This window comes from Cyprinus carpio, chromosome A22, assembly GCF_018340385.1.
Source record: "Cyprinus carpio isolate SPL01 chromosome A22, ASM1834038v1, whole genome shotgun sequence".
Lineage (NCBI taxonomy): Eukaryota > Metazoa > Chordata > Actinopteri > Cypriniformes > Cyprinidae > Cyprinus > Cyprinus carpio.
The window spans coordinates 18,047,927-18,074,298 of record NC_056593.1 but is presented as its reverse complement, the minus strand read 5'-3'; the positions used below and the strand labels follow the sequence as shown (position 1 = coordinate 18,074,298).

Here is a 26,372-nt window from a genome sequence, read left to right as displayed (position 1 = left end):
CTGTTTTGTGTGGATGTATGTAGAATCTCAAGAATCATTAGGTTTTTTTAGTATACATTCAGATAAGTGTCACAGTTCATCGGTTCTTTACACTGAGTTGAGTATATTATTTTAATAAAGTGAAGATGAAAACCCATGAATAAAGAATATGTGGGTCGGAGACGTGTCCTAGCGGGTAGTGCACATGCTCTGACATGTTTCATACTAGTCTCAGCCTTAGACGCCTACAGTCTGTTCACTGACCGTCTCAAACATATTGCTCACAAGAATTCAAGGGCTTCTGAAATAATCTGTTTCAGTCTGCCTGGAAACGAAGCTGTGATTACAAGATGATGAGACAGTGCTTTTTTGGTGAGTGCTTTTGACAAAGTACTAATAATTGGATTTGACAGTGATTCGCCAACCAGTTATCATTGTTAATGGCACCAAATCATATTTTGACCACATATTTCTGTTCACAGAATGAAGAATGGCTAATAATTCTGTTGGTTACATTCCATTATCTCTGATGATCATTGCAATACGTTGTTTGTCTCTCAGTTGCAAAATTACTACTACTAACTATAGATTTGTCATTGTATCATTGCATAATGTGTTAAAAGGACATAGTGGATGGCCAGTTCCAGTTCCAGTACAATTATTATTTAATTTTTCCTCTGTTTTTCATTAATATACAGTATCCACATTATTTACATGAAAATGAAAGATTATCAATGGCTAGAAACCCAAAGATATTTGTGTGCAGTAATATACAGTATCCATATTATTTACATGAAAATGAAAGATTATCAATGGCTAGAAACCCATTTTGACCCGAATTAACGATTGTTACTATTTATATGACTAATACTACAGCTTAGACAGTATAGTATTTAATTTGTCCTACTTTTTTTTTATAATTTATTAAAAAACACTACACTTTCTCTTTAGTTTTTCACCCTTTAGTCTGTATACAACCATACAGGCCCTTTCACCCAAGGGCCCCTTGTAAGCTCTGCGACCAGCCCTAATTATCCAACAGCATGCCAAGTGTAGTTTGAGTGGATCCGGGCATGTTTTTAAAGGATGTGAGGGTATCGTGAGCCATGTGTGTAGTGATGGTAGCAGTTCCAAAAGCCTCCCCCACACTCATCTGTCAGCCCCGTTGTGCTTGGGAGAGGCAGGATTGAAGTAGAGTCTCAGAGAGGGGCCAGTGAGTCAGTATCTGTCTGTTGTGGGCCACTGGTGCCACAAATAGCCTCTCCTGTTTACAGACTTGTGCTCTCGGAGATTTTTTTATTTTTTTTGTAAAAAAAATACTACCACCCAAATAATTCTTAAATGGGGCAATATATTTTTATATATAAATAAATATAGTCCCCCATAATGTATTTAATTCTTGGGTGAACTATACTTTTAATGTGACTTATACCCTGAGGGTGAGTAAATTAACTGCAAATTTTAATTCTTGGGTGAACCATACTTTTAATGTGACTTATACTTTTAGTTTTTTCCCCACTAGTTTGATTAGACAAGCCGTGTTTCTAAGTTTTACTGTTCGAATTAGGCTACTCCTCAACGCACCTGTTTTTGAAAACATAGAAATCCAACAGTAGTTCACTGTATCTTACGTATTCAGTGTATTTTATGTAAAATCATTTTCTGTTTTAACTGTTTTAAATTCATTATTTTTTTTTTTAAAAATAAAAATTACCTAAATCAAAATCAATTTCAATTACAAATGAAAAATAAAAAATAAACAAAAACAAACTTTTATGTAAAGCACTTTGAATTACCATTGCATATGAAATATGCTATATAAACAAACTTGCCTTGCCTTGTAGTTCAAAACCTGTTTTTGAAAACATAGAAATCCAACAGTAGTTCAAAGCATTGAAACAAAGCTATTTTTGTTGGCGAGAGTAATAATAAGCAAAATAGCTTGCAGTGTTGGGTCTGAAATGTCACTTAATAGACATAACATCTTGTTTATAGAACAGTTAAGGGGTTTCAATAACTAGTAGATGTCTTTGATCTAGTTCTGTCACTAACTGGCATTTAGTTAACTCTATCACTAATCGGTAAAAAAAAAAAAAAAACAAAGCAATTAAATAATAAAAAAAAAAAAAAACATCAGCCTCAAAACCAAATAAATAACTAAAATAAATCAAACAATTCACTTTTTATAAAAACTCACATATAAACTCACTCTAGCACGGAATAAACAACGAAATAAAAACTCTCGCTCTCTAAATGGGCGGTTCTTGCTCGAAATAAACACTGAAGTTAAATAGATTTAGGGCTGCAACAAACAATTATTTTGGTAATCGATTAACAATTATTAGAGTGATTATTTGACTAATCATCAATTATTTCAACAATGTATCAGTAGGCTTTGATCGATTATTCCGTTTTTGCAATTCGACAAAACATTGAGTTGCTATGATCAGATGTTTTCTTATCTGCTGTTTTTTTACCACTGCCATGTTTTGTTTATTTTGTTAATGAGATGAAAGTGTGCAACACATATGTTTATATTTATCTAAACACTGCTCTCAGCAGCATCTGAATTCTCATTAACCCTTAAGCGCTGCTTGCATATATCAAACTTATCCGCAGAGCGAAAAAGAACTTTGCTGTGAGTGTATCACTCTACTGGTTCTGCTTCGTTTGCACTTCTTCTATTGGATTGCCGCAGTGAGGGTTGAATTACAGTCTTGAGCTACAGTGCTACACTGGTCAAACAACATTAGGCCCCCTACATTGCAGGCCCTTGCATTAGTTCATATGAGATCAAATTACTATTCGACAACAAAAATATTTGTTCACAGTTTTTTATGCCGTCTCATCATTTCAGCTCTAATGCATAATTAAAGCTCCTGTATTTCCTGAAAGATTTCTTTGTTTTATAGAAAGAGTTTTTACCTGTGGTTACTTGTGCACAAATAGCATCATTAAATTTTTCAGTACAAAAACAATGTATACTTTTTTTTTTTTATGCTTTTATTGTTATCTATGTGTCTGTGTTCATTTTGGTGATGGAAAAAAGGAAAGATGAGTGTTTGAGACCGCTGGCACAGTCGCAGCTGGAGGGCTGCCAGGTGCGGGTTGTGTGGGCACTGATCTTGTGTGTGATTTAATTTGTTTACTAGACCTCTGTTGTTTGAGTGTCGTTGCCCATCCAGCCCTGTCATTCTGCATGTGTACTGTATTGCTAACTTAGCATGACAGCCAGCCGCGTCTTGTAAACACGGCAGCCAGCTGGGTGTGTTTGTATGTGGGCACAAGCATATTTGCTCAAGTGTTTGTCTCCTAGGATGGAAGTCCAAAAGGTTTGCTGTTATGTCTGCAAAGGATTTAGTTTCACCATTTCTAGAAAACCACTTTCTGCCGCAAGATTTTAGAGCATGAGGTAAGATGTGTCAGTGAGTCAAGATGTGCAAGCATATATTATATTATATTATATTATATTATATTATATTATATTATATTATATTATATTATATTATATTATATTATATTATATTATATTATATTATATTATATTATTAAAAAGTGAAGCAGCTTTCCCCACTCTCCCTGATTCACACCAATTACAGATTTTCAGCAGAAAAAAAAAAATATATATATATAGGTTTGCTTGGCTTGGTTTTGTGTTTGGATTGGCTTTGGTTTTGTTTGTGTTTTGTTTTGTTTGACTTTTTGTCCTTTGTTTTGGGTTTTGTTTTTTGAGGTTTTTTTTTTTTTGGGTTTGGTTTCTTTGACTTCTTTGTTTTGTTTTTGTGTTGTTGTTTTTGGTGGGGGGGAGGGGGCTTGTTTCAGTTTGTTTTTGTCATTGTTTTTGTTTGGGTTTTGTTTTGTTCTCTGTATTTTTTTTATTATTATTTTTATTTGGGTTTTCTTTGTAGGAGCTTTGTTTGGGGTTTGTTTGACTTAGATTTTATTTTTATTTTGGTGGGGGGGGTTCCGTTTGGTTTGGTTTGTTATGTAAATATAATCTGGAACAATGATTTCAGTTCAGACAATGTTTTTCCCTCCAAAACTATTATTTATTTGGATCTGACTTGGTGGCAGACCTTTTTTCCCTCCAAAACTTGTCAGCTGGACTGCAGGAGTCCAGTGATAATATATGCTCTGCTCTGTTGCTTTTTCTGTCTCCTCTCTATGTACCTGTAGATGCTGCTCACTTTCAAACCAATCATTTCAAGCAGCGGAAGGGAAGAAACTCCATAATGCATTATTAAAGAAAGTTATTTTTCCTTAGCTTGCATCATGAGGAATTGTATGTGAGTGGGTGTATGCGGTCGGAAAAACACACATGAAAAATTGATCAGTGAGGGTTAGATGTACACAGCAGGTGCGCCGGGTGGCGGGAAAGCTCTGCTTCGGTTTTAATGCACGGTCGTTAGGGCTGAAACTCCATAAATCATCTGCCAGTGGGGCTTGGTTTTTTTTTTTTTTTTTTTTTGTGGGATATGAACAAAGCAACACTATTTCAGTTTGAACTGACGCTGTTTGCAGAAGTCTGGCAAGTGTTGTGTAGATCAGCTCAACGTCTTGTCTCCATCGATGCGTCCAGATGTGCAAATAGGGTTTATTTCCTTCTGAAGAAGCAAGACGTGTTTATTTTCTGGAAGTGTGTTGACCTCGTCACATGAGTTGTGTGTGACAGGAATGGCTCTGTTCTCTTTCAACCTGACAGCTGCTCTCCAGTGAACAATGTCTGCGAGTCTGTCTCTCTCTTTGTCATTTTTAGTGGTGTTTGCGAAGTCAAGCTTCACTTTTACTACGTAGGGTTAGAGATCTGTTAAGAAAATGGCTGTCCGTCAGAGCCGTAGCTTTGTGGGAGGCGCTCTGACACATGGTTAAAAGCACTTGGGGCATCCAGAGTTCGAGTCCTGACTTATTAAAATAAAGTTTTAGCTTCGACTGAACCTTGAGTTGTAACAGGGATGTAAGGAGGACTTGCAGGATTTTTATTTTTATTTATTTCTGTAGCATGTGATATAATGAGTGCTGATGACAGTGCTGGATGTCAGCAAGTTTTACTGTGGTTGTCATGAGTGGCAGATTCTGGGAAAATGAACCTAATTAGTAAATTAAGTAATTAATTAATCTATATTGTTTAACTGTAAATAAAATAAAATAAATAAATAAATAAAAATTATATGAATCTCTAGACCAAAAAGCTCTTTGTAAATCCCAAATCATCCTCATTCTTTTGTGTTTCAGGATCTCAAGGGCTGCATCTGTGCTGCTGTCAGATCCTTGCTTCCAGCTCCGCTCCATCCAGTACCTGCTAGGAGAAGGAGACGCCGGAGCCACCAGTGCCGACCAAAAACACTTCTCTCTGCACACATGTAAGCCGGGACCAAACATGTACCCATCCTACTACTGTTAGACAAAAGCATTTCATGCATAATCAGTGGGATGTTAAACTTAGTCACCATTGTATTTGTCGCATTGCATACTTTGATATGCAGCATTTTACGGTCTAAATATACTCCTGTTTCTTAGAATAGCCTTCCATATCCAGTGACGTGAAAGTGATTGTGTTCTTAAAATATCTCCTGCTCCGCCATTTCTCTCAGCTCTGATTTCAAACACTAAGATCAAATCCATGCAGATGCGTTATAATTATAATCTGCTATAACTGGACTCGACATACAGTAAATGATTTATTTCCTCGCAGCAGGTGAAATTTAAATGAACAATTTGTACAATATATTTTTGGATTTTGTTATGGAACAATTTTAGCAACTGTCTAAAAAAATGCATATTATTTTTAGCATATAGTATTTTTTATTTATTTATTTATTTATTTTTACATTTTATTTAGATTTTTATTTAAATTCCCAAGAACACAAACACCAATATATTTTTAAGGGACTTATATTTAGACAGCATTTATGATCAAATTTATTGATTTATGTTAATTATTTATCTATCTAGCTTTATTTATTTATCAGCACTAATTTCCCTACTTATAATTATGGCTTGCAGTCATTTTAGAATTAATAATGCTGTTAATCACATATCAGTATTTGATGAGAAAAGCCTTAAATGAAGATAATTTAAATGTCCTAAAAAAAAGATAATTGAAGAAATTTAAAATTGTTTAATGTTTTTATTTTTCATTTTATGTATTTATTTATTTATTTTAAAAAGAGGTCAGAGATGTAGGTGTTTTATTTTTTAAATAATTTATTCTTTAAATTAAAATGAATATATTTTTTATAATTTCATAAACTACATTATATATAATGAAGTATGTGTAAAAAATACTAATACATATGATTTATTTTAATTTATGATTCATTTTTATATAATTTTTTTAAATTATAAGCATTTTGTGCATATTTTATATTAGTTGATATTAATAATTAATTGCTTTGTCAGATAAATGTACTAAATTAACAGTAAATTGACAGCTGTATTTATATTGTCTTTTTTAAAATAATCTGCATTGAAATAGCCATGAAACTGACATCAGGAAATCCTCTCCCAACTGTACTGCAGTGCAAATCGATTCGTCCAGCACTGAAGCTCAGGTCTGCTTTAACTATACAGACCCTCCACCCGAATCCACCGGCACCGCTTTACTGTAAAAGGCCTTGATGAATTATTTACACTAAGTGGATGCATTTCCATCTCCACTGTGCACACACTTCTAAACTGCTCAGCTTGAGGAGAGAGTCGGGCATAACAACCAGCTCTTTAGCCATTCAAGAACAACACTGAGAGTTTGTTTAGAGTATTTGAAAGGAGAGTCTTTCTGATACTCCATAACACCCCCCAGAAACCTTTACTAGAGGTTTGAGTCTCTTTGTATATGCTTGTGTACTCGCTTCATTGTGATTTCTTTCTCAAACTATTCTGGAATGATTTTCAATTTATAATAATTTTCTATATATATATATAACATATTTTTCTTAAATATACACATGCATGAGTGTGTATTTATATATTCATAATAAATATACACAGTACACACACATATTTTACATAAACACAAACTTTTATTTTGGATGCGATTAATCAATTTGACAGCACTAATATATATATATATATATATATATATATATATATATATATATATATATATATATGTATATATAATGATATTATGTATATGTATATAGTATATTAATATATATGTATGGGATAGTATAAATCGTATTGTATGATGATTTATATATATTATATATATATATATATATATATATATATATATATATATATATATATATTATATATAGGTATATATATATATATATTTAGCAATAAAAAGTAATACATAGCAATGTTTATAATAATTAATCAAAAACTGCAAAAACGACTACCTGGGAACATTTTTGAATGTTCATGTACAGTTCGAGCTGATTAATAGATATTTTTTTTTTTTTTTTGCACAATTTTATGCTCCTGAAGTTCAAATCAGACATTATTAAATCACTCCTGTGCATCACAAAACTTCTCTAATGAAACTTGTTTAGAAAACGTAATGGCCATAAAAGCATGTTCAAATCATCACAATAATAATTATTTAATATTTCTATCAAAGTCATGAATATAAAACAAATATTCAGTCCCCTAGTACTACATCATACTACCTTAAGTGGCCAATGATTTGCATCTTTAAAATGCAGGCGCTTCAGTGAAATTTAGGGAATATTTTTGTAGAGAAGTGTTAATAGTGTAGCGATGTATCTATCAAACCTGGAAGCTTTCTGTTTGTCAACATAACAAATTTGTGTTAAAAAACTTGAACCTTTAGTGAAATCTTTCAGCCTTACAGAAAATTCCCAATCGTGTGCATTACTATTGAAATTACTAGATTTTGTGAAAATTTGCAACAGTAAATGTCAAGCAATAAGAATCAGTTTGGAATCGTTTTGTGATTCTCCGAATCAAATGAATCACAAGTTGCCTACAAGTGACAAATTGTAGGTCAGCAGAAATCAGATGTCCAAGTTTCCACCCTCAGGTTGATTTTTCGGTCTTTTGAGTTGTTGTTTATCACCGAACTCTTCGTTCAGACTGGTTTTCTTCACACTGCCCGTTGCGCTCAGCTCTGCTGGACAGCGTGGTGTGAATCTCCAGGCTTACGAGGAAGAAGCTGGTCTCTTTCGTAGTCATGGAGACCGAGGGTCGCCATGGACACCATGTCCAGCCTCAGTTCCTGTCTGTCTCTGCTTTCTGTCCTCCCCACCTCCTCTGTTTTCCAGCACTGAACTGGGTCATTGCTACCAGACTCCATTCCTGAGATCAGATTGGTTAGGAATTGTCCTTGGGCCTTTTTCAACCTGTTGCCTAAAGACTCAAGGGACGCATTACGGTCCTGCCAACATCTGAACCCAGTTGAGCAGCATGGCATGGTTTACTCAAGCGAACAGGGACACTCAGAGCCTCAGGACTTGTTTTTATTAAATGTAATTGGGTTACACATTTGTGTCTTTGTCGAGGTTCCAGACTAAAAAAGAGACAGTGTTCAGAATAGCTGCTAATATGATGCTATTTTTTAGTATTTTGGATAATATATACGGTACACTGTGTTCATATTTTTATTGTTGGTAATATAATAACAATTTCTGTAATTTTATCACACAAGTTTTAGAGTCAGATAAGCATCAGAAATCATTAAGTCCTTTGCTGATACTGACTGAGAAGAATGTGAATCTTTGGAGTAACAGTGAATCAGTTCCATTCACTGGGCTTTGATTTGATTTAGTCATTTTTAGGTCCATAATGTAGCGATGTATGAAGAACAGTTCACACAGAGGCCACTTTCAAACCCAGCTGCTTTCTGTTGGTCAACATGTTTCTTTTAAATCCGTTTGGAAATCTGCGTGGATAAATCTTTTGCCCCCAAGTGAAATTCCAGATTGCCGATTGCATTGGTTCCCAATTGCATGGATTCGGGATATTATTGGATTTAGCCTGTGAAGGTTTGGTAATGAGAATCAGTTTGGAATAACATTCACTGAATCACATAAATGATATCATTACTCAAGATGCATATATAGGAGAGTTTGTTTCTTCATCAGATTTGGAGAAATGTAGCATTACAGCACTTGCTCAGCAATGGATGCTCTCAAGTGAATGGGTGCCGTCAGAATGAGAGTACAAACAACTGATAAAAACATCACAATAATCCACAAGTAATCCACACCACTCCAGTCAATCAGTTAAGAAAAATGGAAATTTTTTTTTTTTTTTTTTTTTTTTTTACTGGAGGAGGCATTATTATGGATTATGAACTCATATTTTGGTCAGAAGCGTCTTTCTGATTTTAAAAACATCTTAGTGATGGATTTGTTTCTTACAAACACACTGATTTTCAACTCTTAAGACATTAACTGATGGACTAGAGTGGTGTGGATTACTGGTGTATTATTGTGATGTTTTTATCAGCTGTTTGGACTCTCATTCTGACGGCACCCATTCACTGCAGAGCATCCATTAGTGAGCTAGTGATGGAATGATACATTTCTCTAAATCTGATGAAAAAACAAACTCATAACACCTGGAATTTATCTTAATAAACTTTCAGTGTGCCATTGCAAAATTGGCAACATCTGCTGATACTAATGCAGTTTCTGTCTTAAAAAAAAAAAAAAAAAAATGTAGATTTTATAATAATAGTTCAGTCAATATTTTATAATGAGAACATATAATGAGAGCTTTTTACACTGCAATACACACAAAACACTGTACTCTAAACATGAGGTATGCAGAAAGCAATGTCCTAGTATTTCTCTCTGTAATCAGTGAAGAAAAAAGTAACTTTCTCATGCTGCTTCACTTCTCTTCTCAAATCTCTCCTTCTAGTATTTCATGAATTTCTTCATTTTTATGGGTATTTTTTTTCCCCTCAGCTCATTACAAAACTGCAAACGAAGGGCAGGTGCTGCCTGAACAGTATTAATTAGTATGTGGAAATATGTCCACCGCTTCATTATTTCTTGTCTCTGCCAATATCAGATGTTGTGTTATTAGTTGAAAATTGCAACGCTCCCTCATGCTAGCGATGTCACATCTAAGAAGTGCTACTGTCTTTATTTTATAGATCATTATGAACGCACTTGGCCAAACTTTCCCTCGGTAGCAAGTCCAAGTCTGCAGGGTGTTTCAAATGTGAAAAACACTGATCTGTCCTCAGAATGTTATTTATTTATATCGTAACATATTGTGTGTGAAGTTTAATGGAAGAATTAGTGAAGTAGAAGTTGGCATGTTGATACTGGCATCATTCCCTGAGCCGCTGCTGATATTGTTCATGTGCTGTTTATTCCACTAGTCTTGGAAAGCAATTTCTTATAGAATATATATATATAATTTTTTCCCCAGATATTTTCCAGTATTTTTCATCATGAAATATGTTAAAATACATATATTTTATATAATAATATGTATAATTATTAGCATATTATTATGAAGGGCCCAGCAGGAAGTAATCTTATGAAATCTTTAATATATAAATGTAAATCTAAATATATAAATGTTTATCAGAAAATATATTTGTCACTCTGAATATATAGTTATAAATCTGAATATATAAATGTAAATCAGAATATTTAAATGCAGTCAGAATATAAGTAAATCTGAATATATAGTTATAAATTTGAATATATAAATGTAAATCAGAATATTTAAATGCAGTCAGAATATAAGTAAATCTGAATATATAGTTATAAATCTGAATATATAAATGTAATCAGAATATAAACAAGTAGATCAGAATATATAGTTATAAATCTGAATACATAAATCAAAATAAAAAGTAGATCAGAATATATAGTTATAAATCTAAATACATAAATCAGAATATAAAGCAGAACAGAATATATAGTTATAAATCTGAATATGTAAATGTATATGTGAATATATAAATGCCATCAGAATATAAAGATGTAAATCAGTATATAGTTATAAATCTGAATATATAAATGTAAACTGAATATAAAGAGGTAGAACAGAATATATAGCTATGAATCTGAATACATAAATCAGAATATAAAGAAGTAGATCAGAATATATAGTTATAAATCTGAATACATAAATCAGAATATAAAGAAGTAGATCAGAATATATAGTTATACATCTGAATATGTAAATGTAAATTAGAACAAATAGTTGTATCTATATAGTTAAAAATCAGAATCTAAAAATTCAAATCAGAATATAAAGTTATAAGTCTGAATTTATTCTTTTATATTCAGGATTTGCAAATATGTATTTTTATTTACATTTATATATTCAGTTTTGAATATATACATTCAGATTACCTATGTTATATATAAAACATATATATCATATTATTCATATGTATATAAAATCTTTATTGATTATAATTTAGTTCTATTTATTTTTAATTCAAATAAATGAAAATTTATTTTACACATGCGCACACACTTAATATGTATTTTTTTATATACAATATTAATTACCAAGTATAATATTATTTAATCTAATAAATTAATCTTAAGTAAAAAAAAAAGGAAACTCAGACTTACATCTACATATTGCAATTTATATTTACATATTCAGAGTTATAACTACACATTCACAATTTACATATATATATTCAGACATATAAATATATATTCAGATTTACTTTCATATATTCGTGATTTACATCTATATATTGCTTTTTATCTTTATATTCTGATTTACATTTAAATATTCTGATTTACTTCTATATATTCACAATTTGCATTTATATATTCAGATTTTATATTATTGTTTCCTGTTTGGTGCTTCGTAGGTATTAAATAAAAATAAATATATTTTATTATCATATTTTTAGTTAAAATAAATTTCAACACACAGAGAGAGTTATTTATTTATTTATTTACATTTTATACTTATAATACTCATACATTTAGAATTTCATTTATATGTAATTTTATATCATATAAATATTTTAAAAAAATATTAAATAAATAATATAGTATATTATTATATTACATAAATTGATTTAACAGTGGCAGAATTCAAAATCAAATCTCATGTTAAAAAGAAAGTCCAGTCCAGCGTGCAGCCGCTGTCCAGCTCAGATTGACTTCCATGTGCACGCAGCTACAGCAGTCATATATAATGAACGAGTGCTGGAGGCAGCGCAGATTCATTGTGCCGGCTTACAGAAAGACATTTATACCAAAGAAATCAGAAGAACGGAGAGAGTAATGAGGAAAGACGGGCCGTAGGTGGTCCACATTAGCACTTCAAAGGGTATGTCCATCGTCAAGCGCTCGCGCCGACCTGTACAGGATCTAATGACAGGCCAAAATACCACAGCCTTCCTCAAACCAGCGCAGTACGAGCGTCCCGTCTCATTATCCCAGCGCCTCTGAAGGAGGTTTCACAGGGATGCTAATGGCCTTAATGACATTAAGCCGTGTTCCTATCACAAAGCCACCAGTTTGGATGGGATCCGGCATAGATCTGGCTGCGCAGCTTTTGACATTGATCCTCCAGGGTGAGTCGAAGGACTAATTAATGTTTAGATGTTATGGGAAAGATTCCCAGCTCTCCTCTGAAGGACTGCGCTGTGTGTGGGAGGCTCGTGAAGAGTTACTTGTGTGCTCCAAACCCTTATTAAAACATTTAAGAGTTAATTTAGCCAAAATTCTGTCATTATTTACTTGTGCTCATTGCGTCCCGAACACGTCTGGCCCTACTTCTATTGTGAAAAAAGAAGATAAATTGGAGAATGTTAGCACTTCTTTTTAAGATTGGGAACTAGAGGTGACAAAATGCACCACTGAAGTAATCCATAACACTTTAATGCACTACATTCCATGTGAAATTAAGTCCTACAATAATGTAAGAATAACAATGTGTGTTAGTATACTTTATTCACTGTAGCTACAATACAGTGTGGCATATCGTTTAATTAAAATAAAGTCAAGATGTGACATATTTGAACATTTTCTAAATATTTTGTAATGTACCAAGTTAGAAGGACAGCTTTATATTTTAAAAAAACATAATTTTACAATATTACATTTATTATTGTATTATTTATTACAATAATAATGTATACAATAATAATGAAATAAATTATGTAATATGAATGATTATGTATTATTAAATGTTATTGAAATTTATTTTAAGTGAATCAAACTGAGTCAAATTAATCTTGGATACTGAACATATTTGTCTTTTTTCCTTTTCATTTTTGTCCTCAGTCCTCGTTTATTTTTGTTGTTAGAATGTTCCCTTAGAATTTTTAATCTATTATTTAATTAAAAAAAAAAAAAAAAACCTTAACAGTCAAATTGAATCTAAACAAATCCATAGTAGCCCTTTTTTAATAATTTTTTGGGAGTTTGATAGACTCTTTCTCCATTTATTTTATTCATCTATATTTATTTATACCCTCATGGAGCCCTGAAGCTACTATTTAGAAATAAAGTCAGGATGTTCATATTTGGATGAACTTTTAATTTAAGCTACACAGGCTGAGTTTGTGTGAGATTTGCCAGCTGATTGATGCATTTTGATCTGTGCTAATAATGCGCTTTCAGACCTGGAAGGGCTTCCCAGTGATAAAGGCCAAAAGTTTCATTAACACGGCTCTCGTTTGAATGTCCCTCATAAATATTCCACGTAAATATCACTGCAGCATTCATAATGTGCAGGTGTGACGCATGCTCGGCAGCAGATGCTGATCGAGAGGGTCTCCAGACACTCACCAAACCAAGGAGGCACGAACCGTCCCGTTTGTCGTCATCAGGACAATCTGCCAGAGCTTCTGGATGGGTGCCGTGAATTATTGGCAAAGCCCACGCTGTAACCTCATCACACACAGAAGACTCGAACCTCGCCAATTAAGACAAATCAGACTCATTTGTCCTGCTTGAACGCCGCTAAACGAAAGCACTTTGCTAGCAGCAGTTACATGCTAGTCATTTGAAAACATTCTTTACATAACAACACACTCAAACATGAATAACTGAAGCATAATAAATTCAAATTTTTGGATTATAAAAGTGTTCTGATTATAATATTATTTTAGGTTTTCACAACAAGGACGTTTTTTGATGCCTTTTTAAATTAACATGAAACAATAATTTAAAAATATAATATAAAAATAATCAAATGTATCAAAATGTAAAAATGTATAATTGTATAATGAAATTATAATTGCAGTTACATAATAATAGATGATTAATAAATATTTTTTTATTATAATACAAATTACATATAAAATAATTTATAATAAATAGTACATTATAAACATGTATAAATTATAACACTTATAAAATGTTCTTTTACATTAATTGTTTTAATTTTACACTTGAACATATTTTTTTGGCATTTTATTCTGAGATTAAATTAATACAGATATTACATTTATACACACACGTTTCATGTATGTTTAAACTAATACAAATTAATAATTAAAAATGTAATATTAAATGTATATCATACAATACAATATCACTTTATAAAAAATAAAACATTTGATATCACAAATTGTGTGTGTGTGTATATACACACACACACACACACACACACACACACACACACACATGCATTAATACTGTAATAAAAAATAAAACTTTTTTTATTTGTTTAATTTTTCTCGTCAAGAGAGTTTTTTTTTTTTCCCCACAGACTAAAATTATTAATTTTAGCTACACTGTATATAATATATTATGTAGAAAATATAAAATATGAAAATATAATGTATATGAATGTTTTTGTTAAATTGTAACCATAACAACAACAGAAAAGTATAAAGATCAGCACCTCACAGGACGCTCTTTAAGAGCATAAACAAAATTGGTCCTAACAGAATAAAGTATTCAGAATATGCAGCCTTTTGATTGGCTGTCAGTGGAGAAGGAACTAGTGAGCATGTAGATGTGGCGTCTGTCAGCAGTTGTTAACTGAATCCTGCAAGCTAGCCAAACCTTGCCTCCTTGTTTTCCCCTGCTGTGTGATTCTAGCTACAGTCATTTTAACATCAGATACCGTAACGTAGTGCTTTTCCACTTCGTCTTCCACTCGCAATCAAGACGCAGACTGTCATCAGTCCAAAGCACTGGACGCCGCAGCGATGATTGGCAATGTCAGGACCAATTTTGGCAGTTGCAGACTAGACGAGCATGAAATTGCTGCAGGGAAAGTAAAAGCTGAAGCCTCCCAGACCTTTGGCGCTTGCAACAAGAGTCTAAAATTATCAAGCTGATCCCGATGCATTCATGATGAGCCTGGCTAATGGGTGGAGGGTGATGGGGAGGGTCTTTCACACCGTCCCCCTCCAGCAGTTCAACCCATTGAGTGATGGATGGACAAATGAAGTAAATGCAATTAGAAAGTCTTTTCTTTGGCATTGATCTTTTTTTGATTGTCAGTCAGGGCTGCTGAATGGGACTTTGAGTGGCGGTCGTAACTGCTGCCTCCTCTTACAGTGCATCATTTCTGACCTTTTTATTATCAAATTATTTCATTATTTGTATTATAAAATAATCATTTATTATAAAAAACATGCATTCAAATTTATTTAAATGGATAATCATTCTCTAAAAAGGCCCAAGAACTACAGCGGAAAGATTTATTGAATCATTTTCCTAGATGTGCAATTAAAAAGTCACTTTGCTTTATGATTTATAAGTTGCTTTATGGGGGAGTCGTGGCCTAATGGTTAGAGAGTCGGACTCCCAATCGAAGGGTTGTGAGTTCGAGTCTCGGGCCGGCAGGAATTGTGGGTGGGGGGAGTGCATGTACAGTTCTCTCTCCACCTTCAATACCACGACTTAGGTGCCCTTGAGCAAGGCATCGAACCCCCAACTGCTCCCCGGGCGCGCGCAGCATAAAAATGGCTGCCCACTGCTCCGGGTGTGTGTTCACAGTGTGTGTGTGTGTTCACTGCTCTGTGTGTGTGCACTTCGGATGGGTTAAATGCAGAGCACTAATTCTGAGTATGGGTCACCAAACACTGAAGAAACACATTCAACTTTGTCACTTTTTTTTTTTGCTTGCAAATATATAATGACCTTTTTTTTAACACATGGGATAAAAACACTGCTTTTTAATTTTTTGTGATATTTTAAAATGTAAAAATGGATGGATGGTTGAAAGGATGGATATGGATGAACTGATAAGAATTGCATTCTATAGTGACGTTGAAAATCCGGCCCATGTTTAGTCATTGTGTTTGCGTCTGCGTTGTGGAAAGCTCAGCAATGAGCGATTCCTGAAATGTACGCTGTGTTTGTTTTGCACAGATACGGACTACATCAGCACGGAGGAAGAGCAGAAGGTAGAGCGGATGCTAACGTTCCTGACGGAGGAGTCCAAGCAGGCAGCTGCCAGCACAGCGGTGAGTACAGCTGCCCACACAGGTTCAGCAAAGCACAAGCAGCCTCTCCATCGTCCAAATCTGCCACTGATGGACAGCAGTGCAGGGTCTGTCGCCTCAGTCAAGAACCCTTAAAATGAACTGGTTAGCTTATAACTTGAGAAGTTCTGCCAAAAGTAACATTTGATATTTTAAAATATCTCACACAAATAAAACATGCTTCATCTGCTTCTGCAGACCTTAATGAGTGTCGTAGCCCTTTTAGGGCTCCACGTGACTTTTTTCTGATTATGTAAAATCTACTGATATTCATTATGCAGTTCTGTAATCTGTCTGTGACCATTGTACCCTCAAGTAACCAAATATGCAGTAATCAATCAAATATTTAGACAAAGAAACAATCATTAGTTGATTTATTTATTATGTTTTGTTTGTTTGATAAAAATAAATTCTTGATGAAGTACGGTATGTATTTGTATAGGATGCAAACATATTTATATAGAATTCAAATATTGCACAATTAAGACAGAAATGTCCAAATATTGTGAATAATGCAAGGGCTGGTTGAACTAAAATTGTTGGGGAAAAAATTGCAAAAGAATGCATAGTTTCTTCAGTTGTTTGTGGAAAATGCAATTCTTTTGCGAGAGAACTCAAAGTTTCTTGGGGGAATGGGATACTTTTGGGAGCATGCTGTACTTTTGCAAGAAACTTTTGCAAATTGTTTGTGAGAGAACAAAGTTTCTTGGGGGAATGCCAGGTATCTCGGGAAAACAATGTTTTTGTAAGACAATGCAATGTTGCTTGGGTGAATGCAACACTTTTGGGAGAACACGATACTTTTTTTGAGAGAAAATGCAAAGTTTCTCAGGAGAAAACAAAACTTTTGCAAGATAACCTAACATTTTTGGGTGAACAACACTTTTGAGAGAGAATGCAAAAACATTCTAATATAATTTTTCTTTGCTTCTCAATTTTTTTTTCACCATGTCTTTTAAGTGGCTCTGTAATTCATGCAACAAATTACATAAGAATGGTTTTATGAGCAAACTCTCATATAAATCCTCCCTGCTGGCTTTTCAGCAAATGACACAAAAAAAATCTTCACATTTTCAGTGGATGTATAATATGGTTTTGAAAATTAGACACAACCTAGAAACTTACAACATATAGAACCAAATGTCCTTCAAAAGGCTTGTTTCATTCACGGAAGCGAAGCGATACATTCATCAATGGATCAATTCTTTGAAAATCTCAATCTGGCCTTCTTCTCAATCCTCCTCCATCTTATACTCTTCTTTTAATTTGTAATGGATCTACCTGTTGAACTGAACCAATGGAAGTCTAGGACAGCTTCAGTGTCACCACTGCATCCTACAGTAAACTTCTTCTTTTCAAGCACCTTAAGCAATAAATCCTGCCGTAGCTTTTAACAGCGTGACTGTGGGTGGCAATAAAAGCCTGCTAGTGATTTTCTGAAGTGGAATCGCAAAGTTCCCCGAGGTTTCTTTGGCATAATGTTAATGTAATGGCAGGTCTTTCCACAGCCTGTACACTGATCAGTCCACCGCAGCATTAGACAGCAGAAAGTGAATCTCTCCCCCCGAGAGCTTCCCCTCTGCAGAGAAATATGATCCATCCCCATCTCCCTCAAAGCAGCAGCAGCAGCAGCAGCAGCAGCACAGAGCGGCCAATTCAGTTCAAACAGATAATCCTGCTCTGCAGTCTGCTGCGTCACAACAATACGAGAAATAAGCATGATTATGTTCTCTAATAGCCATATAACCTTTTGATAATCATGTTAAATTAGGAAATATTAGAAAATATGGGCAGCTGGCATGCCGTGTAATTCTACTGTCCTTAAAGGACATTAGTTTTCTCTTATAGTTGGGACAGCCAAGATTTTGTCATAAACATGACATTTATTCAAATTGTCTTTTTTTTTTTATTATTTATACAAAACAAAATAAAAAGCAAAACTCACAAACAAATTGCTTTTGGCTGTTTGGGGTTTTGTTTTGCTTTGTATTACTTGTTGCTTGCTTGTTTTTTGTTTGATTTGTTTGTTTGTCATGTTGTGTGCACATGTATTTCAAATTGTATTTGTTTGTTTTGCTTCTTATTTTTGTTTTGCTTTTTTGTTGCATGCTTGTTTTTTGTTTAATTTGTTTGTCATGTTGTGAATGATTATTCCAATTCTCTTCTTTAATTTATTTGCCTTTTCCTCACTTTGATTTGCTTTGTTTTGTTTTGCTTTTCCTCACTTTGATTTTGCTTTGTTTTGTTTGACTTTTTGTTGCTTGCTTGGTTTGATCATTTGGTGAGCAAAGTAATTATAATTACAGTTTTATGTTGGTATTATCAAGTTGGATTTTACTTTTTATATGCATTGAATTAATATATTGCTCTAAAACATCTTAGTATGTTGTGACCAGTCATTATTTAGACTCCTATTAATAACATTTCAAAGTCACATTATTGCAGTCAAACTATTATGTCTTGTAGTGTTACAATTACTTTAAAGTTATTATTTATTTATTTTTAATGTTTTCATGATGTCTTATTAACTTCGAAACTACATGGAATATAAAAGAAAATCATCACATGACCATTGAAATCAACTAGTGACTGCAAAAACACTTAGAAAATACTTTGCATACATTTTCTCTTATAAATTGATATACATTTTAAGGCAACATCCAAATATTGAAACAAAATCTTGACTTCATGTCACCTGCTCCTCTAAAACAATGAGAAATGATGAGGTATATGGGAAATAAACCTTCGGCATTGAAGCAGTCGCATTTAATTTGCACCACAAGGTGTAAATTTTCACATTTTTACCTCCAAGATTTACGTGTTGGTTTCTCTGTTTACTTCTTAATCCGTCTCTTGTCATTTATTTTCTTGGTGCAGATTGCAGCGTGTCTGACACTATATTTTCTGTCAGAGCGGCATCATTTGAATGATATTCCAAAACATATTTGCACTTCAGAGAGTCTCTGCCTCAATTATCGTCAGTTTTCTGTCATTACACTACGGATAAAGAATTTTGCCAAATTACAGATGCAATCATGAGATAGTGTGAGCCTCAGATAAGTATGTGTTCAGATGCATTTTATGTTTGATCTGCTAAAAAAAAAAAAAAAAAAAAACTACTAAAAATACTTTATTTTTTATTTTTGCCAATACTTTTTTCATAATGTTAATTCATACAGATAAAATCAAATCAAATACATTTATTTTAATAAATATTCCAAATTTACTAAGTTATTACAGCAGAAATACAGCATTTCAGTCTCTTATCTGTCTTGTGTGTTAAACTGAAGCTGACAACATACAGTACAGTATTTTCCAATAAACACAGTCACTGGATCATCTGGTGGCAGATGTACATGCAAACCCATTTATGAAAGCAAATCACATTGCAGCATCTGGTTAACGCTGAGAGAAAAGAACAGCATGGCTTTACATATTTATAATCTGGCCACAATTAAAAAAAAAAAAAAAACAAGGATATATTCTTGTTGTGCTATGATATGCCTATTGGCAGCATGATTTGTTTTCATGTCACAATGCAGAGCTTTAATAAACAGAAATATTATTGCTGTTGTTCCCCTTGAGGTTTTAAATGATGAACTGTAGCTAATGCAATATTGTTATTGTGTTATGGTGGCATCTTTTATGAGCCATTGCTATTTATTGCTACAATAATCCTACTTACTCATATATTCAACCTTTGATTAAAAATGAATACATTGTGTCTCTATAGGTCAGCCTTTGTTCATTGGGACTGTGGTTTCTGTATAGATGTTCAGTTTTGTGACCTTCAGTTATTTCCATGTTTGATCAGTTTGACTTGTTGTGGGTGAGAACACAAGCTTAAACTCTCTAATTCACTTAATATGTTTATTATAATGGCCGAGAGCAATTTAATATTGCTTCTTATTTATCTACTGTTAAAAAGATTTTTAAATGCTTTTGAAATAAGTTTATTTTGCTTTCTTTGCTTAAATAAATAAATAAATAAATATTAATTAAATAAAATACAAACTTTTGAATGGTATGGTGTACTGTTTTTTAGTTCTGACAAACTTTAAATTGATATAATTTTTATATTTGAATTAATATAATCTTAACAATACTATTCTTAATTTTAAATGTGACCTAAATGTCTGTATACAGTTTTTGCGCTATTATATATGTATTAAAAATATTTTACTGACAACAAATGCGTAACTCTTTACAATAAGATTCAGTTGGTTAAAGTTAGTTATTTTCTGACAATACTAAATTATTTTTTACAGCATTAATGTAGGTCATTGTTATATGTATGCATAAATGCATGTTTAACATTTCAAGTTGAATAAATCAACATGTGTTTTGTGAACTAACAACTTGAATGAACAATGAACTGTTTATTTATGAATTAACATTAACCTACATTAATGATTGATGTATAAACTTTTGTTCACTGATACTTCATGCATGACTTTTTTGGAGTGAATGCTACTATATTTAACAGGAAAAAATATGTAGAGCAGGGTTTGATTTCAATTTAAATGAATGGGATTATGAAATATAAGGATTTCTCATAATAGAGCCAGGTTGTTTATGGGCGGGGTTTATAAATAAGAGGACTTGGTGATGTCATATGATTAGGAAAGTCGTTTAGAGCAGATTTTGATGATTACGAACTCTTGAATTGTGCTCGAAACTTTGCATAGAGTATGTTTTGGGTCTTAAGCATCTTTGCAGGAGCTTCTCCTATCATTAGCTCATCGAGCGAGTGTATTCGTGTGGGTGTTTGTTTCCACACTCGCTGACATTTGTTTACGCTCCTCTGCCAAGTGCACCTTGCCTCTGACGTCCAGGGTAACAAAGTGTGTGGCCTGTCTTTTGTGCCGCAACAATCTGGTCCGTGTGTGTGTGTTGGGCTCTCTACACATCTCTCTGTAAAGAAATGTCTGCTCACCAGTCATTTCTTCTAGCCATGAGCAGCTCTTGCCTCCAACAAAGTGAACAAAGCTCTCATCTGCACTTCTGTAATTGTTCCCCGTTTTTCATTGTTAAACAAGTCAAAAAATAGAAATTCTCTCCTAGTCTCGATTGTGTGAGATTATATATTTAGCTCTAATTAATTTTTTATTTAAGTTTTAGTTTGAGTAATGTTAATACTTTTTTTTTAACTGAAACTATATTTTAAGCTTAAAAAGGCATTTTTTTTTAGTTTAATATTTATTTTTAATTTTAGCTTTCATTTAGTATTTTAAAAAATAGATTAGTTTTAGTGACCAATAACAACACTGCACAAAAAGCAACTTTTTGAAATACATTTGTTTTTTGATGACACATCAAAGGGGATTTTTTAGGAATTTATACTGTTTCTGCAGCAGATTTGCCACAAGAATTTCGGTGCTAGCATGGCCACAAATATTGTGACAAGCAAAGTTGTGTTCTGTGTACTAAATTGTAGAGGCTCCCGGCAGATTACCACAATCTGACATACTTTACTAGAACTAGGGCCTTTTAAAATGCTGAAACTCTGCTTGACTCGACTGAATATGCCTGGTTATTACACTCTTTTTCTTATTGTTTGATAAAGCACTGTTGCCATAATTACATAAAATGTACAAAAACAACAGATTCTGTTTGCTTTCCACAGGTAGGAAGTATTTTGCACCTGGATAAACTAGATTGTGGGTAGCTAAGGAAAGTAGGATGTAAAAAAAAGAAATTATGGAAGAACTAATCAGTGGTTTTGCAAAAGTCTTCGCTAGACAATAAGATGTACGTTTTTGCACTGAGAAACAGTTTTTGCAACTAGTTCACCTGGAAACCATGTTTATAAAATACCAGGCTGATACAATGTGCTGTTCTGAGAAAAACAAATCACTGGACTTGCCACAGTTTGCAAAACTCTTGCGAACTCTTCATTAGACACTCAGTAGAGTTCATTAGAGTTTTGTTTGAAGAATTTAGTAGATACCCATCAACAGAACTTCATTTTGTTTTGTGGAGCAACATTAATGTGCCAATCTATCTGTACAGTGCTAGTGTCTGAGGAAAGAGCACTTTAGACGTTATTTTTAAGGCACCCGTAGCAGTTTTACATAGCGACATTTGCACAAGCAAGTGTTTAAACAGGTTGTGTGCTCATTGCATGCTGCAATCAATGTTATTGATCGCTAAGAAAGAATGCTTACCCACGGTTTGCATTGGACAGTTCAGGGACGTGCAGCACAGAAATTGAATTGAGTATGCCTTTAATTCAATTCCTGAATCTGCCAACAAGATTCAAAATGTGTAAGGAAACAAAACTGAAATTCTAAATGAATAAACAAATATTACTTAAAAATAGCCAATTCAGTTCAAATGTAATGCATTTTAGTGGAGTTTTTAATTTGTGCAGTGAGGGTTGTTGACTACCTAGGGTAATTACTATACCAGAGTAAAGTATGAATCTAGTTAAATTTCTTATTTTCTTGCAGCCGTTTGTATAATAACTATATTTCTCTGGTGCTCGTGGCAGGAAGAAAAACATGTCAGTATTCAGCCAAATTGTCATCGAAATACCAAGTTTGCTCTCTGTATTCTCTGTAGTTACTGTGGTTGCCTGACCAGGGGTCACTTTTCTAAAATATTTGAAGTGCTTTGAAGTTTCCAGACTTATTTCCTCTCTGAGCCTTGTCCTAGATTTCAGCTTTCATGAAGACATGAGCTTAGAAAATCTATTTGCTCGAATTAAATAAATAAACTAATGATACACCAGAGTGGAAGTGGACTGTTACAGTTTTCTGAATCTGCTGGCTCTCAGTTGGAAAATCAACTCCTACACATTTTTGACAAATCTCCATCAGTGTGATTCAGTGTGATCCATTCCTGCACAGACAAGCCGTTTAGGTGAGCGCTGATATTCCCGCAAGAAACATAGTTATTTTCACTTCAGGAAAAATAGATTTGATTACTCAGGATGGAGTTGTGGCATTTTTGACAGCATTTTGAGCTAATTCTCTTCAGGAAAGCTTTTCTGGGCACTTTAACTGTGAAGAGAGCTACAATTTGAACTCCCAGCAAACGTATGGAGTCTCCAGCTGGGTTTAAAGTAAGCTGAGATTGACATTTCTTGGTGACCCGAAAGTCCAGAGAGGAATTCTTTATTTATTTTCAAGAAGCTGCCAGACATGCTGTTACATAAGGTGATGAATGAAAATGATGAGACTGGGCGATAGCAGGGGTAGTACTGAATATTAAAGATGAAAATAAGATGAAACCTATCTACGCGTTAGTTAAAATTAACATTTCCATAAACTGAAAAAATAAATGAATTAACAAAATATAGGAGGAAAAATTAACAACTAACATTTGTGGTTAAAAAATTTAATAATATAATGATAAAAAAGTCTTCAGGGGTGGTTGTTAATCAAGTTTCATCTTCACAATTGGGCTGAACGGATGGACATGGATGAATGTATTTACTTTAAATTGATCTCCAGTAAACATTTTGTAACAAAGCACAATTATTCAAATACCAGTGTTGTTTTTAACTAAAACTAAAAATTTAATTAAAAATATATATTAATTGAAATGAAGCTATAAAATATGTATTCCAATTAAATAAAACTTTTTATTCAGCTTATATTATAATTAAAGGTTGTGAATTGAAAACTGAAATATAAAAAACTAATAAAAATGACAAAAGCACAAAACAAAATTACTTAAATTTAAAGTAAAAATTAAATAAAATATAAATTTCCCTAAAATAATACTTTATAATGGATATAATAAAGTACAATTATTCCAGTATTGTTATTAAGTACAACTAAATTGTTTAAACTATTATTATTATTATTATTATTATCATTATTATTATTATTATTATTATTATTTTGTTAATTGAAATAAAGCTGAAAAATGTAATATACATTTACAATAATATACTAAAACTGAAATAAAAATTAGTTGAAGCTATATAGAATCTGAATAAAAAGTAATAACAATGACCACAGCAGATAACAAAATTAAAACTTAAGCTAAAATTAAATGTAAAAAGCTAAACATTTAAAAGCAAAAGCTATTTAAAATTGATTTATATTGAATTGATTCACCATATCACATGAATGAGAAAATAATTTTCTCTGTCAACCTGGCAAATATTCCACATTTTATAACTCCGCTGGATTGGAAAACGCATCTATAATACTGCTTCAGTTCTGTGTCCACACTTGACCTGTTTTCAGTGCTTCTATCATTGAATCCGTCACTGAGTATCTGTGTTGACACAACTGACTGTTCAAGATATTTTTATAACTGACAGAAAAGCACGGACACGTCTGGCCCAAAAATGTTTTGTCATTGCCTACGCAATCGTTTAAACCAGTTTCAGGCTCTCATAGGTATTACAAAAAGGTAGAGACAACAACTGCTTGGATATGAATAATTCCACATTTTTTGGTCTGGGAATGTCTTTGTTTTAGCATTCATATCCTTTAATGCAGCCCTAAATCTTAAATGTGCATCTCTATGGAATATGATGTGATGTATTGATATGAAGCATCTGTAAACAAACCTCTAAATTACTGTGAATCGCAACACTCTGTCTGTTGAATACATGAAAGTATAAACTGTGTTCTTACTGGTGTATATATGTAAAACAGCAGATGGTCAAGAACCATCAGCCTCCAGTCCTCTCTTAAATATCATCCCTGCGGTCACACGCGCTACTGATTCAGCAGCTGAGGTGGGAAATGTACTTATTGCTTATGTAGCCTCGTTTCTGCAGCCCGCATACATTGAATTGAAACAGCAAAGCAAAACTTGGTCCTAATTTGATTGCTTTGGCACATTGGTTCCCTGTGAATTAAGTTCAGTTTATTACTATCTTGACAGTATTGCTAATCATAAAAGACAACATTTCAACATTCTGAGAAAATGTATGGAGGGCCAAATTGCTCAAAATGAAATCATTAAATATATATTTCAACAAATAGTTAAATACATAATTAAATTAATAAAACAACAGCTACAAAATAATTCAATAGTTTGGCATCCACTATTGTTGCACTGATACATCTTAATGATATAAAAGATTTGTAAATATTTTAATATTATAAAATATAAATAAATATCAAAATAACATTATAAACAAATAAGTAACAAACCCAACATTTAAAAAATACAGTAATACACCCAAGTTGTAAAAAATACAAGGCCAAATTATTCCAAAGTTTTGTGCTTGTAAACTTTACGTACTAATACCTACATATAAACAATGAGACCAGGCTGAATTATTCCAAAGATAAATAGAATAGAATGAAAAAAATGTAAAATAAATGCAAAGAAATAATCATTCATTCATTTTTTAAACTATTTAATTATGCATTTAATGATTTAAGTATCAAATTTTCAATGTATATTCAATATAGATAATAAATATTAATGATTTAATTTATTATTATTTGCTCATAGTGCTTTGCTATAAAGAAGCTAATAAAATGTTCAAACTCAATTAAGTATTATGTGTTTGATTATTTAATTATGTCATCCTGTTATCGCGGACTCGCGCTTTGATTCATACAAATGCAGTTGCTGACATTTTGCTACGCTTGTTTTGTACACTTTAATGGATTGTAAGATAAATATCAAACTGGTAAGATTTTAAAACTGTTTAGTCTTAAATCAATATCTTTTATCGCCTTAATTATTTATGTGGTGAAATGTTGTGTAATAAGTGGTGTAACTGCACTGTTTCCCTTAAATATCCTTCTAGTTTGAACTTGCCGTTTGCTTGCAACTGATTTCTTCACGGAAGCTTTGCATTCAAATATTTCAACTCAAATCAATATTTTGTGTCTAATTATTTACTTATGTGGCAAGTAGCTGTGTAATAAGTGGGATAATGTACATCCAGCCGGTTGTTATCACTAAATAACCACCGACAGCGTGATACAAGTCTCCTTATTCTGCGATAACAACCGGCTGGATGTACATTATCCCTCATATAAACAACAGATTGTGGACATTGTTCTTAATTATTTTTTATAGAGACATCCAGTGCTGTAACTTGTGTATTTACTGA

The 26,372-nt window shown here is 32.9% G+C and overlaps 1 protein-coding gene across 6 annotated transcripts in view; it reads left to right on the top strand.

Annotated features, from left to right (window-relative positions):
• Nucleotides 1-26,372, top strand: part of LOC109072041 (E3 ubiquitin-protein ligase RNF123-like) — a 124,268-nt gene that overhangs the window by 90,478 nt on the left and 7,418 nt on the right. For all 6 annotated transcript variants that reach the window (XM_042712144.1, XM_042712148.1, XM_042712146.1 and 3 more), the window contains exons 36-37: nucleotides 5,212-5,339; nucleotides 16,221-16,315. In XM_042712144.1, coding sequence (XP_042568078.1) covers nucleotides 5,212-5,339; nucleotides 16,221-16,315 — 223 coding nt within the window. The remainder of the gene's footprint in view (nucleotides 1-5,211; nucleotides 5,340-16,220; nucleotides 16,316-26,372) is intronic.